This window comes from Salmo salar, chromosome ssa01 (genome assembly GCF_905237065.1).
Source record: "Salmo salar chromosome ssa01, Ssal_v3.1, whole genome shotgun sequence".
Classification (NCBI taxonomy): Eukaryota; Metazoa; Chordata; class Actinopteri; order Salmoniformes; family Salmonidae; genus Salmo; species Salmo salar.
In genome coordinates, this window is record NC_059442.1 from 54,921,284 (window position 1) to 54,935,934 (window position 14,651).

General features: G+C 40.6%; 2 protein-coding genes across 2 annotated transcripts; one reads left to right on the plus strand and one right to left on the minus strand.

Annotated features, from left to right (window-relative positions):
* Positions 1 to 538: 538 nt before the first annotated feature.
* Positions 539 to 7,693, minus strand: tmem254 (transmembrane protein 254). The gene is made up of 4 exons (NM_001146387.2): positions 7,579 to 7,693; positions 6,245 to 6,348; positions 2,641 to 2,700; positions 539 to 1,411 (listed from the first exon to the last, which is right to left on the minus strand). Exons 1-4 carry the CDS (start codon positions 7,663 to 7,665, stop codon positions 1,288 to 1,290), a joined length of 375 nt encoding a protein of 124 aa, NP_001139859.1. The 5' UTR covers positions 7,666 to 7,693; the 3' UTR covers positions 539 to 1,287.
* Positions 7,694 to 9,584: 1,891 nt separating this feature from the next.
* Positions 9,585 to 14,013, plus strand: LOC106605349 (homeobox protein OTX2-A). The gene is made up of 3 exons (XM_014200871.2): positions 9,585 to 9,713; positions 10,111 to 10,295; positions 10,747 to 14,013. The coding sequence occupies exons 1-3, from the start codon at positions 9,614 to 9,616 to the stop codon at positions 11,563 to 11,565; spliced, it is 1,104 nt and encodes a 367-aa protein (XP_014056346.1). The 5' UTR covers positions 9,585 to 9,613; the 3' UTR covers positions 11,566 to 14,013.
* Positions 14,014 to 14,651: the final 638 nt, after the last annotated feature.

The window sequence follows — 14,651 nt, forward strand, 5'->3', positions numbered from 1 at the left end:
TTCGAGCTCTACCCTTAGACTTGGCGGTGACGTAGTGTCCCCATGAGTGACAGAACACTGAGCCAATCACTGCGCAACGCTCTGTATTTTCTGCTGGCTTGCCCCACCACCACAGAAAGCACTGAGCTAGGCTGAAACACCTGCATTTTGGAGCTGCATTACTCAAGAAAGCAAAAAAAGAGACCATGTTTGTATGCGCCGTTATTAACTCAATGATATATATTTTTTCTTTACATTGTTTGCAAACTGATATGTGACACGTATTAATGCCAAAATAACATGCAAAACAGGCTTTTTTTTGCTACAAATGTGGGCTCACAGCCCCACCTTCTCTAAATGACGGCTCACCACTGTATGGTTCTAAGATGAACTTAGCCTTAAGATGTTTTTGAGAAACCAGGCCCTGTACAAGAGATTCTGTGGGACAGTACGCCATGACGTTATGTCCTCATCATGGCTGTCCAAGCACTCAAGATGTAGACAGTATGATAGACAAAGGTGGACAAAAATAAAGTAGATTTAAACAGCCAAGTTTGTTCATCAATCACTCTTTATTTGTCACACGTTATAAATTAGACAACTTCACTCTTCATCTCTCATCTTATCCCTTATCTATATTAATTTGTGAATTAATTCCCAGCATGGTCATGCTTAAAGGCAAATGGATTAATCTAATGTAATCTAAGGAAAGTTAAGAAACATCTGTAGTCCTTCATCATTAAAACAAGATAGAGCAATGTAAACGGTGATTAAAATGGGTGATCTGAACTTAACATTTGAAAATGCTTTAGCATGATTAGAAAACATTTTGTAGGAAAACTTGGTACTTTTCCATCATGATATAAAACAGAAAATATTTTGTCATTTTGAACCTTGTGATAATCTCTGTGTAAACAGTGCATTGCATTCTGTCCTAAAATATGCTCTGGATAAAAAAATTGCATTTATTTTTCTGAGGAATGTTGGGTGTGTGGTGGGAAGCTTCACAATAGCTATGTATTGTAAGATGAAGAGTTCTGACGGCTTGAATGTTTCTACTGTTCAATCAGAAGGTCTAAAGGTCCTTAACAATCACAGTGATGTAAGTTATTTTATTTATGGTCCTCTCTGGGCACTGTAAAAAAAAAATCTGGAATCACAAATTACTATCTTGTTCCTGAACAGATAAAACAGTTTGCAGATAAAAGTTCACATCATGCCATGGCCACTCATTATTTGTAGAGGAAGTGGTGGTGTAGTCTATAAAGATTATAGACTCTGTTCTGCAGCAGGGTCTTCCTTGTGGCATCAGTGTTGTTTGGTCCTGTGGTCAGGTTTGTATTTGAGAAGCAGGCCGAGAGACGCAAAGCCAAACAGCACCGTCTGGACAAACCAGAGGCAACGTGTCATTGTGCCGTCCACCCCTTTGTCACTGTGAAGAGAGTGACACACACACAGACAGGCAGCAGTTTAGTCTCAGGTTCAGTGTCAGTGACTACAACACAATGGCCCTTAAGGTATTGAGTAGAGTCCAAATGGGCAAATATGAAGAGGGGAGACAGAAGGCTGTGCATAGTAAGATCTTAAATGTAACTAGATATGCAGTTATACCATGCCCCCTTCTGGCCAAAACAAAACATGATGTGGGATGGTGCACTAGAAGAATCACAATAAAACTATTGTATTCTGTACAGTCAACAGTATCTCTATGACTCCCACTTCTTCAATTCTCTTTGACCTTTGGGAAACATGAGTCAAAACATAGGCTTAAACACCTTAAGAGTCGATTAGCTCCCCGTGTGTTTATGCTAGAGACACCGATTCTTGTAAAGGCTGTAGCTCAATCCCCTCTTTCTGCCGATATAAGGCTTGTGCCTATTCCATAACATGGGGCTTATGAAAGTGGCCTTTTTCTACACACGAGAGGATCCGGATGAGAAAATTGTCACGAAATCATCTGTAAAACCCGAACCATGTGAGCTAAGTAACTAATATGCCAAAACGGGAGACTTTCACAAACACTACAGTGTTTTGGCTCTACGACATCCACAAGCTTCACGGCAGTCGTCTGAACTCTGTCGCAGACATCCTCATTTCGCAGAGGTCTTTTCACAAAACTGACTACAAACGAATAGGTCCCCAATATCGAAAGGGGAGACTCCCAAACAAGAAGGTGCCAGATGTTCTGCTCTATGACGCACACAAACTTCAGGGGAGTCGTCTGAAGGTTAACCCAGTAACGGGCTGTAAAAATTGCTAAAAGTGCGTAGGGGGTAAAATGTGCCAAAAATAATGTCACCAAACATGGGTCAAAATAATAATAAAAAAAATATATATATATTACTTTTGGTTTTGCCATTTATCAATGTGTTATTCATTGTGTTGGGCTATAGCAGTAAAGGCCAAATTCAATGTATTATCAAATATTTGTTTTATAACGACAAGGGTCCTACAATTCTAAATTAAAATGGCTAAATTATACATTTTATGACCATCTTAAAACAATTACATATGTAAGCTTAGTGGATATTGCGATCTAAATGATTAGACCTACAGGGGTTTTAAAGTAGGTGTGATAGCATGTCACTAGAGGGAGACAGATAGAAAGCAGAACAATAGCACCCCTTAGAGGAGACATGGATATATGAACATCCATCTTACCTGCAGACCTTCATGGCAACAAGGGCTTCTGCCACGTGGATGACCCAGGTTGCCCACCATCTGAAACCCAGAGGAACACCCAAAATTCAGAATGAGGATGTTTCTAGTCAATGTCTAACAGCTTTCTTTAACCTGTTAGGGCTAGGGGGCAGTATTGACACGGCTGGATAAAAAACATACCCGATTGAATCTGGTTACCACTCCTACCCAGTAACTACAATATGCATATACTTATTACATATGGATAGAAAACACAACTGTTTGAATGGTGTCTGTGAGTATAACAGAACTCATTTGGCAGGCAAAACCCTGAGACATTTTCTGACAGGAAGTGGATACCTGATGTGTTGTATTGACTTTAAACCTATCCCATTGAAAAACACAGGGGTTTAGGAATATTTTGGCACTTCCTATTGCTTCCACTAGATGTCACCAGCCTTTACAAAGTGTTTTGAGTCTTCTGGAGGGAGATCTGACCGAACAAGAGCCATGGAACGATGATGGCCCATTAGACACCTGGCGCGCGAGTTCATGTTGGGTACCCTCGTTCCAATACGTTATAAAAGAGTATGCATTCGTCCACCTTGAATATTATTCATGTTCTGGTTAAAAAAGGCCCTAATGATTTATGCTATACAACGTTTGACATGTTTGAACGAACGGAAATATATTTTTCCCCTCGTTCATGACGAGAAGTCCGGCTGGCTTACATCATGTGCTAACGAGACGGAGATTTTTGGACATAAATGATGAGCTTTTTTGAACAAAACTACATTCGTTATGGACCTGTGATACCTGGAAGTGACATCTGATGAAGAGAATCAAAGGTAATGGATTATTTACATAGTATTTTCGATTTTAGATCTCCCCAACATGACGTCTAGTCTGTATCGCAACGCGTATTTTTCTGGGCGCAGTGCTCAGATTATTGCAAAGTGTGATTTCCCAGTAAGGTTATTTTTAAATCTGGCAAGTTGATTGCGTTCAAGAGATGTAAATCTATAATTCTTTAAATGACAATATAATATTTTACCAATGTTTTCTAATTTTAATTATTTAATTTGTTACGCTGACTTGACTGCCGGTTATTGGAGGGAAACGATTTCCTCAACATCAATGCCATAGTAAAACGCTGTTTTTGGATATAAATATGAACTTGATAGAACTAAAAATGCATGCATTGTCTAACATAATGTCCTAGGAGTGTCATCTGATGGAGATTGTAAAAGGTTAGTGCATCATTTTAGCTGGTTTTATGGTTTTGGTGACCCTGTCTTTGACTTGACAAAACATTACACACAACTCTTGTAAATGTACTGTCCTAACATACTCTAAATTTATGCTTTCGCCGTAAAACCTTTTTGAAATCGTAAAACGTGGTTAGATTAAGGAGATGTTTATCTTTCAAATGGTGTAACATAGTTGTATTTTTGAAAAATCTGAATTTTGACATTTATTTGGATTCAAATTTGCCGCTCTTGAAATGCACCTGCTGTTGATGGAGTGCACCACGGGTGGCACGCTAGCGTCCCACCTAGCCCCAAGAGGTTAACCTGTTAGGGCTAGGGGGCAGTATTGACACGGCTGGATAAAAAACATACCCGATTGAATCTGGTTACCACTCCTACCCAGTAACTAGAATATGCATATACTTATTACATATGGATAGAAAACACCCTAAATTTTCTAAAACTGTTTGAATGGTGTCTGTGAGTATAACAGAACTCAAATGGCAGGTCAAAACCTGAGAGATTCCTTTACAGGAAGTGGCCTGTCTGACCATTTCTTGAACTTCTTTTCCATCTCTATCATTTACTAAGGATCTCTGCTCTAACGTGACACTTCCCACGTCGTCCATAGGCGCTCAGAGCCCGGGAAAAAACAGAATGTCGTCATTCCAGCCCCAGGCTGAAACACATTATCGCCTTTCTCAAGTGGCCGATCAAGGGACACTGGGCTTATGCGCGTGACCCCGACCGCCCCCGCCTTTGGGATTTTTTCCTCTGTTTGCCGAAAAGGAGATTCCCTGTCGGAATATTATCGCTTTTCTACGAGAAAAATGTCGTAAAAATTGATTTTAAACAGCGGTTGACATGCTTCGAAGTACGGTAATGGAATATTTAGAATTTTATTGTCACGAATTGCGCCATGCGCGCGACACTTCTTTACTATTTCGGATAGTGTCTGGAACGCATACGAACAAAACGCCGCTATTCGGATATAACGATGGATTATTTTGGACCAAACCAACATTTGTTATTGAAGTAGCAGTCCTGGGTGTGCATTCTGACGAAGACAACAAAAGGTAATCAAACTTTTATAATAGTAAATATGATTATGGTGAGTGCTAAACTTGCCGGGTGTCTAAATAGCGAGCCCGTGATGCCTGGGCTATGTACTTAGAATATTGCAAAATGTGCTTTCACCAAAAAGCTATTTTAAAATCGGACATATCGAGTGCATAGAGGAGGTCTGTATCTATAATTCTTAAAATAATTTTTATGCTTTTTGTGAACGTTTATCGTGAGTAATTTAGTAAAATGTTAGCGAATTCCCCGGAAGTTTGCGGGGGGTATGCTAGTTCTGAACGTCACATGCTAATGTAAAAAGCTGGTTTTTGATATAAATATGAACTTGATTGAACAAAACATGCATGTATTGTATAACATAATGTCCTAGGGCTGTCATCTGATGAAGATCATCAAAGGTGAGTGCCGCATTTAGCTGTCTTCTGGGTTTTGGTGACATTATATGCTGGCTTGAAAAATGGGTGTCTGATTATTTCTGGCTTGGTACTCTGCTGACATAATCTAATGTTTTGCTTTCGTTGTAAAGCCTTTTTGAAATCGGACAGTGTGGTTAGATTAACGAGAGTCTTGTCTTTAAATGGCTGTAAAATAGTCATATGTTTGAGAAATTGAAGTAATAGGATTTTTAAGGTTTTGAAAATCGCGCCACAGGCTGGCAGTGGCTGTTACGTAGGTGGGACGCAAGCGTCCCACCTAGCCCATAGAGGTTAAAAACAGTCTTACATTTTTTTCAGGCAAGTGACCAATAATTGTATGACTTCCTCTAGCTACAGTGTAATGGTCCCACACCACAGCAATTGATTAGAGATTCAAAAACAGAAAACACATTGGTTTTGTGCAGATATAAAATGTGTGAGTGTTTCTTTGATATTTCATAAGCGGTCATGTATGTGGTTGATGAGTGGAAGTGTTACACTGTTTGAAAATGTTGTGAAAATGGTGGGACACAGTGGATTATGCAGACTGACCAAGCCTCTGTATTCTGTGTGTACTTGGCACATCATTCGAAATCTCATTTACAGCGATATGGTGTGCTGGCAAACCTACCCAGTGCAGTAATTATTCCTTGTTCATTTGCATGCTAAATCTAAAATGATTGGTTATTACAGAGTTAGGACTAACAACTGTAGCAGTTGCATGTGCTTTACATTGTAACTGCAGTTTCATTCAGCATTTCTTTCAATTTCACATTGACTATCCTCATTCTGACTATAAACTTGTTTGGCCAACATTTTGACGAATACTACTTGATGACAGAATCTTGTAAACATTATCATGGAGAAACACTAACTTACCCTTTGTACATGAGAGAATGGTAATTGTCCACCAGGTATCTGGACAGGGTACCAAGTGGACCCAGGTTGTCATAGGGGACCTGCTGTGGCCAGAACACTGTCCACTGAAACACAGAACAGAGACGCAGCCAGACAGTCAGTTCATGGAATACACAGTTTTCACTAAATACCATGTTATATAAACAGTGCCAAGTACACATGAATTGCTTCCACAACTTTTGACAACATTAATTAGGTACACATGTCCCCCATCCAAGTAATTTTCTAATATAATCACATGGTCACTGTAACATTGAGTTTTGAATATTATGTCCACCTCTGACAGGTTGCAACATGCTTAACAAAAAGACTATTCAGGCCAATACATTCCAGAGGGCTTCCAGCTTGTGCAGAGGCCATTGTGCACTAACTCTCCACTTTTGGCACATCATTGTTCGGATATAGCCAAACTCATTTAGCTTCGCTGACAGTCCTAGCAAGCAGTTGTCACTGGGGTTCCCGTGTTGGCACACATATCCTGACATTAGTATGACCTCTGATTTACATGACTGAGGAAGGCAACGCATACGATAGATGTGGTGGGGAAATGATGTGTCAATGAGGGGATATTATTTAGCCAGAATAGAACTAAACTACTAAGAGACATATATTTTTTTGGGGGGGCACCCAAATGATCTTTTCACGCCTGCTATGTTAGGTTAAACTCACCCTTTCCCCACATTCCAAACATAATGCGTTATCTATAGGGTTATCTATTGCTGATAAATAGACCTGGTTAGATAGCCTTTGACATTTCTCTAACGTTACAATATCATGGAACTCTTTCGATCCTTTCCATTCCGCAGCGCAGGTACATTCTTCCACTCCCCCCACCCCCACCCCACAAGTAACTGCAATAATAGATAGCTTAAAAGTCGGTAATTACAACGGCAACTATACAATATATTATTTATTTTTTCAATTAATTACACATTTTCAAATGAATTGTATTTGCCGGGATCTTACAGCAGGAATAATTCATATTTAACTCGCAGGGTTGATGACCTTGATACACTTTCATTGCAAGCGCAACATCCAGGCTAACTTCATAAGCTAAATACGGTACTACTTCGTCATGGACTTCACGGGAATTGGATAATAAACAACAAAAAACAAATGTCTGAATAAAAGACAAAGTTGGCCGAGTAAAATTGAGATCCACACGGAGTCCATTCGTGGTGACGCCTTGGCTATGTTTACTACACGGTGGCTGTGGCACAGTCAACTCAACAATTTGCTTTATAATTGCGGTGGTATTGCTTCAAAACCATCCACGTTTTGTGGCTTTGACTTACTGTGAAGTATCCCAGCGAAAGCGCCACTGTAGTTATCCAAAAAATACTGGTTCTTCTAAAATAATGACACCCATCGCTTTTGGCCATGGTGGCGTTTTTAACTTGTCCCGCTCTCAAATGAACACGTGCAACAAAAACAGTGGAACGCTTTTGTACCGAGACTGCTGTCTCCGAATGGGATTAGAGTAGCGTGCTGTCCATCTTTCTTTATCAGTCATATGATATCCAAGGTTCAATATTGATTTGAGACAAGTGCTATTTTATTTCGAAATAGGAATAGCCTTGACTAAAATAAATAGAAAAGTTAAAAGTGCATGCATTGTATGTGTGCATGTATTTTTGATCTGTTATACATTTACAACTTTGAATAGAATAGACGAAAATCATTGGCAAGTAAATGTATTTGCCAATGATTTTCGTCTATTTTATTCAAAGTTATAGGATTAAAGCTCAGTAAAAGTGGGACATTATCCATCCAAGTGGCTAATGGTGGTAGACTAGATCTAAACTATTGGATCTACAGTAAAATGGTCATGGGACCTAAGGTATTTACAATCTGATCCTCATAGTGTAGCTATCTCTATCTACATGACAATAAGGAATCAATCACTTTTTGGTAATTTCACCATTAGTCAAATGGAAAATTGGTCAAACTAGTTATCATACATGCTTAGTCTGCTTAGTTAAGAACATACATGCTTAGTTAAGAACATACATTTAATTTAAATGTACTATATGACCATTAAAAATTGAGCTACATGACTCACTGATCATTGCATGTAAAACTGTGTGTCGGAAGTATTTATGTCCTGAGCAAATGCAAATGTTATAGGCTATGTATGTATTGAGGAGGACAATACTGATTTTGCAAGAGCCTTGAAGGACCAAAGGGCCAGAATGAATTGCTGTCAGGTCCAATGGCCATTGAAAAGGAGGGACTCTCGGGAGCCGTTCCAAAATATGGAGACACTGATCCTCGCAGTCCAGATAAGGAAAGAAAAGACAAGGATTGTCTCATTGGCTGATATTAAAAGTAGAGATAACAGTGCTGTTATTGCATTTTGTTATATGTTATTTAGGATTATTACTATATAATAAGATGAATACTAGTAAGAGATAAAATACTAAGATATATTACAGTATATTGTACTATTTACATAATATTATTGTTTTTTGGTTCAACTACTTGTGTGTTTAAATACCTGTGTGTGGTGTCCCTACATTTCTATCAGTGTCACTGAGCTGAAAGGTCACTGTCCTCTGGGTCAGTCTTTCCCATAGGCCATGATGAAACCAGCGCAATCCCTGGCCTTTCACTGTATTGGGCCTATACATTAATGGGAGGTGAGGCAGCATGATGATAATGGTCCTTTTAATCACCAAACAATTACACATCCTTGTTTTTCTTATTTTTATATCTTGTATCTGTGTTGCATTTCAATAGAAAACAGCAGAAGTTGCAGAAAAGGCTCTATGCGTGAATGGCATTTTGCGTTTCTCTAAGAAGGCATGTGAGTTGATAATTCTTCAAGCCAATTGTTCGGTTAATGAATGCAAACAAACCAATGAATTTGTGAATACAAAAAAAGTTAGCAGTTGTAATAGTTTCTGTTGACACAATGCCAAAACTTGTTTATAAGGCACCTTGAAAATGCAGTAAGCTCCACATTTTCTACACACAAAGAAGTAAGCACGTATTACAGTTATACAGCACCAATTTTCAGCTAGTCATAAGAGTCATATGTGATTTAGTCATGTATTGTATGTCTCCTTGTGTGCCAATGACCTTGCATGTGATGAGGATGATGTGGATGGGGTGGATAAGGACAGGGCCACTGTTTAGTCCAAAGACCATTCAGATTATCGTGGCCTTAGTACCTCCAAGACAACCCCCAGGCCAACACAAATTTACCCCCCCCTCCCCCCTCCAAACTGCCAAACATTGAGGCGGGGATACTGTTTGGGTCCAGAGTCTTGCAAGCGATATAAAAGGGCTGTCAATACATTTTGGGAGACAGAAATCTTGAGAGACTTCATGAAGGAGCATCTATACCTACACACAGACCACCTACAGATTCCTACACCTCTTGGATACCATCAACCAAACGGGACCATGTGGAAGGACACCAGCATCGGTAAGGAGAGGTCACTGGCTGACACAGCATATAGACAATATCAGATTTGTATTTTTGAGTAGGCCGGGTGAATCACAGATTATAATTATTGTCATTTTTTGGGGGAAATGTATTTTTTACTTTTTTTTAAATTCTCTAAAGCTGAATGTTTTCTTTTGTAAAAACAATGGATTTTTGAGCTTTGAAATATCAAAGGAACTTTACAGATGTTTTTGTCCCATGGGGTTTGTTTACCAGTCGTAATGCTTCAAAGTGATAGAGTCACATATAGATTCTTGCCTAAGCAACCTATCCTGGAGACAGACTCACTACATGATAAGACCACCCTCCACGACCTGTCCTGCCCTGGGCTCCTCTGGCTCATGTCTGATCTGGAACCTGTTGTTTTTCCCCTCAGATGTCCCAGGACAGGTGGCCATTACCGGAGCCTCGTCCCGGAGTACCAACCGTAGAAAGAGGACCAGCTTCTCCAAAGAGCATGTGGAGCTACTCCGTCTCACCTTTGAGACAGACCCTTACCCTGGCATCAGCCTGAGAGAGAGCCTGTCCCAGAAAACAGGGCTACCTGAATCTCGTATCCAGGTAAGCAGACACGCACACATGTAAGCATGCCGGAACACGCACGCACAGATGCATGCACACGCGAGTGTAATAGGCTTGGTTTATATTACAAATGTCCCTGTGTTCAAAATGGGGCCTGCATGTGTGCTGCTGATACTGGTATCAGGGTTTCTGTTCATCTTTTAATTCACTAAGATGATGTAAGCGGTTTTATCTGTGGTTCGTTCGGTCTGACTGGTGGAATGTAAAACACATAGTAAACAGAGGAGTCAAAAGCAAGATAAGCCCCAACGCTCTCACTGTATTCTACAGGTGTATGTGGGTGGGCTTGGTCAATTATTAACATGGGCTCAAAGCAGATACCTGTATCTTAGTCACTGGAGTCAACTAACTGCAAAACCGTTTCTGTTTGCTTTGGATGTACATTCTAAATGCAGTGTTATAACACAGTTGTTTTGCAATTTCTCTCCAGGTGTGGTTCCAGAACAGGAGGGCTCGGACTCTGAAATGTAAGGGAGCTAAGAAGTTTCTGTGCCAGTCAGACTCTGGCTTACGCTCCCCTGGTGGGTTCACCCCTGTCCAGGATCCAGTTTCCCAGCCCCGCACCAAGGGGACAGGGGCTACCCAGCACAGCCTTGCCCCTCTGTCCACCCCCCCCTGCCTGCCCCCTGCCTACCCCGCCCAGGTGAAGGAGGAGGATTACTTTTTCTATGGACACTACCTTCCACCCTACCCTGGAGCGGAGGAGACTGGCCTCAACAACTCCCTGTTTGGGTTTAGGCAGGCCAGGGTGCTGGGATACAGCTCCAGCACGCACCTGAAGAGCCCCGGGCACCAGATGGTTCAAGGAGCCTGGCCCCAGGCGGTTGACCAGACGACCCCAGTCCAGTCCATGTGGAGACCTTCTCCTCTGGAGGTGAGGAACTACAGCTCAGGCTCCAGCAACGCCTTCCTCTACCATCGCTCAGCCGAACAGCAGCCCTTCTACAACAACCCCCAGGAAGCCTATGGAGGCCCCATTTCCCAGGCCCCAGCCACCCCGGATTCCGGCTGCTGGGAGGTTGGACAAGAGAACACCCCTCCGATGGAAGGCCAAGGTTCCCGATTGGATAGCTCCTGGAGAATGGCTATGTCTACCCCAGAATACCCAGGACAAGCCCCGCACAATGACCCCTTGCCAGAGCTCCCGGCCATGTCCCTGCAGGAGATCCTGGGAGAGCTGGAGGGAGAGTGGCAGGAGGGAGATGGACTGGACAGCCACCCCAATGGGGACAAACTGGTTTACTGCTGAAGTCTTTTCTCACTTTTTTTTTAACGATAATCTCTTTATTGTTATTATTATTATTATAGTATTTTGTATGTTTGTGGGAGTTTGAGAGGTGTTTACTGTATAGTCTGTGTTTCTGTGGACTAAATGCTCTGAGAGAGAGAGAGAGAGAGAGAGAGAGAGAGAGAGAGAGAGAGAGAGAGAGAGAGAGAGAGAGAGAGAGAGAGAGAGAGAGAGAGAGAGAGAGAGAGAGGATCATACGTCCTTAGTAATTCCACAATGATTCAATTTATTCTCCCATGTACTTCATACCAATTAATTTTAGGTTATCTATTTATTTAGTTACCTTATCGCTTCCTGCACTATCGTTTCCTGCACTACCCAGACTATTTGCATTGCCCCCTCACGCTGCTACTCTCAGTTATTACCTATGCATAGCCACTTTAATAACTCTACCTACATGTAGATAATTACCTCGATACCGGTGCCCCTGCACATTGACACATTGACTCTGTACCGGTACCCCCTGTATTTAGTCCCGCTATTGTTATTTACTGCTGCTCTTTAATTATTTGTTATTCTTATCTCCTACTTTTTTTGAGGTATTTTCTTAAAACTGAATTGTTGGTTAAGGGCTTGTAAATAAGCATATCACTGTAAAGTCTACACCTATTGTATTCGGCGCATGTGACAAATAACATTTGATTTGATTTGATTCGAACAAATCCATTGTATTAAAACACCTTTTGATTTAGAGGAAGTAATATCATGTTGATTCATAAAGTATCATGCCATAATGAAGGGTATTTAAAACACAGAGAGACTAAGTAGGCCTTCAAGATGGTTGTGAATCCACAGAGTAAGGCTTTGAATTTACTTCCTTTACACTCATCTGCATTTGTCATGCATTTGATCCGTTGTCCCTCTTGCACAGTGTAAAGCAACATATATCCACTAGAAGGTGCTTGTAAGTCACAGATTCATAGTATGGGAATGCAAGGAGCTGGTCAATGTACCGTGTATCAATTATAATGCTGTTTCTGACCATAACTCTTAAATTGTCCATACAAGCTGCTGTATGATGTGGCATTTGTCATTACTCTTATGCTAGATTACCATAATGACTCATTTTAATTACCATATATTATAGGATACATTTTTATAGATTTTTGAAACTCCATTCTGCTTCTATATTATGTATTGTAGTGCCCGTGTTTGGAAACTCCATGCTGCTCTATATTATGTATTGTAATGCCCGTATTTTGAAACTCCATGCTGCTCTATATTATGTATTGTAGTGCCCGTGTTTTGAAACTCCATGCTGCTCTATATTATGTATTGTAATGCCCGTAATTTGAAACTCCATGCTGCTCTATATTATGTATTGTAGTGCCCGTGTTTTGAAACTCCATTCTGCTCTATATTATGTATTGTAGAGCCCATGTTTTGAAACTCCATTCTGCGTCTATGTTATGTATTGTAGTGCCCGTGTTCTGAAACTCCATTCTGGTTCTATGTTATGTATTGTAATGTCCGTGTTTTGAAACTCCATTCTGCTCTATATTATGTATTGTAGTGCCCGTGTTCTGAAACTCCATTCTGGTTCTATGTTATGTATTGTAATGTCTGTGTTTTGAAACTCCATTCTGCTCTATATTATGTATTGTAGAGCCCGTGTTTTGAAACTCCATTCTGCTCTATATTATGTATTGTAGAGCCCGTGTTTTGAAACTCCATTCTGCTCTATATTATGTATTGTAGAGCCCGTGTTTTGAAACTCCATTCTGCTCTATATTATATATTGTAGTGCCCGTGTTTTGAAACTCCATTCTGCGTCTATGTTATGTATTGTTATGTATTTTATGTCTTTGATTTATTTGATGGTTGACCTTACACTTCCAATGCTTTCCCCGTGCTGAAATTTTTTCAGGTCTCTCTCTCAAAACAAGTCAACCTTCAAGAGAAAAATAAAGGATAAATGGTTAAAAAAAAGACTATATTTTTCCAACTATAATTCTAAAACCACAATATTTTATAATACAAATAAGACTGTCTGTGCCATCCATATTTCTATCGCTCATGGATATGTCTAATGATATTGTAATATTTCTATAGACACCATAGAAGATCCCTCCCGTCATGCGCCAAACTGACCACCCTTCTACATGACGTGTTACCACACAGAAAGGGGAGACAGTACTGGCAGAGTATTTTACAACCAGAAACGACTGTCCAGCATCCACACAAGGACAAACAGGCTGAAACGTTCTACCATAGCCACTGCCATCAGACTTTTTAATAGCCAAATGTGACTTTTTAAACTGTAATTTCTTGTAAGCTAGGACCCTTTTCATTGAACGTAATACCCTGTGTTTTTGTTTTTTGAAGGTTTTGTCTAAATGTAACTGGGCATTCTGCAATATTCAGTCTTGTCGACTGCGAGCATGAATGAAATAAATCAAATCGAATCAACCGATGACCTCACTCTACCTCTCATAATAGACCAGCATCCACCAGATCAGCTGAGTAGGGAGGTGCATATCTGTTGCTATGACCAGCGTTTCCCCTGTGACTGCTACCTCTGTAGTCACACCTGCTCCACAGGGGGAAATGGGCTGCGAGACACAATGGAAAGAGAGACATCTGTTGCTCTCACCCAGCAGCACAATTCATTCACAGTAGCATCATTCATTGCACAGGTCATAGAGGAACATTGAGGAAAATGTTTGTGTACAGGAGGTGAACATAAAAGGATTATTTGCGTACAATGATATTTTGTAGTAGTGTACCTGAGAGACCTAAAGAGAACACAGATATATGCATGTATATACACACACACACACACACACACACACACACACACACACACACACACACACACACACACACACACACACACACACACACACACACACACACACACACACACACACACACGTCCCCCATCCCATTCCAAGCAGCATCAATCAATGGCTGGAAGTGAAGATGTGCAATAAGACAGGAGAGAGGGGAGCAATCACAAAGCCCTGAGATGAGCTCTTAAATTAGAATGTGCAATACAGGACCACACTGAGGGATTGATGAAATTACAGGCCATATTTTTTGTGAAG

Excerpts from the sequence above, each read along its gene's own strand:
- tmem254 (NM_001146387.2), bottom strand. The coding sequence starts at position 7,665 with ATGGCCAAAAGCGATGGGTGTCATTATTTTAGAAGAACCAGTATTTTT. Across the intron at positions 6,349-7,578 it reads TTTCGCTGGGATACTTCACA|TGGACAGTGTTCTGGCCACA; the intron begins GTAAGTCAAAGC and ends TCTGTGTTTCAG. Across the intron at positions 1,412-2,640 it reads GTTGCCATGAAGGTCTGCAG|TGACAAAGGGGTGGACGGCA; the intron begins GTAAGATGGATG and ends CTCTCTTCACAG.
- LOC106605349 (XM_014200871.2), top strand. The coding sequence starts at position 9,614 with ATGAAGGAGCATCTATACCTACACACAGACCACCTACAGATTCCTACA. Across the intron at positions 9,714-10,110 it reads GTGGAAGGACACCAGCATCG|ATGTCCCAGGACAGGTGGCC; the intron begins GTAAGGAGAGGT and ends TTTTCCCCTCAG. Across the intron at positions 10,296-10,746 it reads TACCTGAATCTCGTATCCAG|GTGTGGTTCCAGAACAGGAG; the intron begins GTAAGCAGACAC and ends ATTTCTCTCCAG.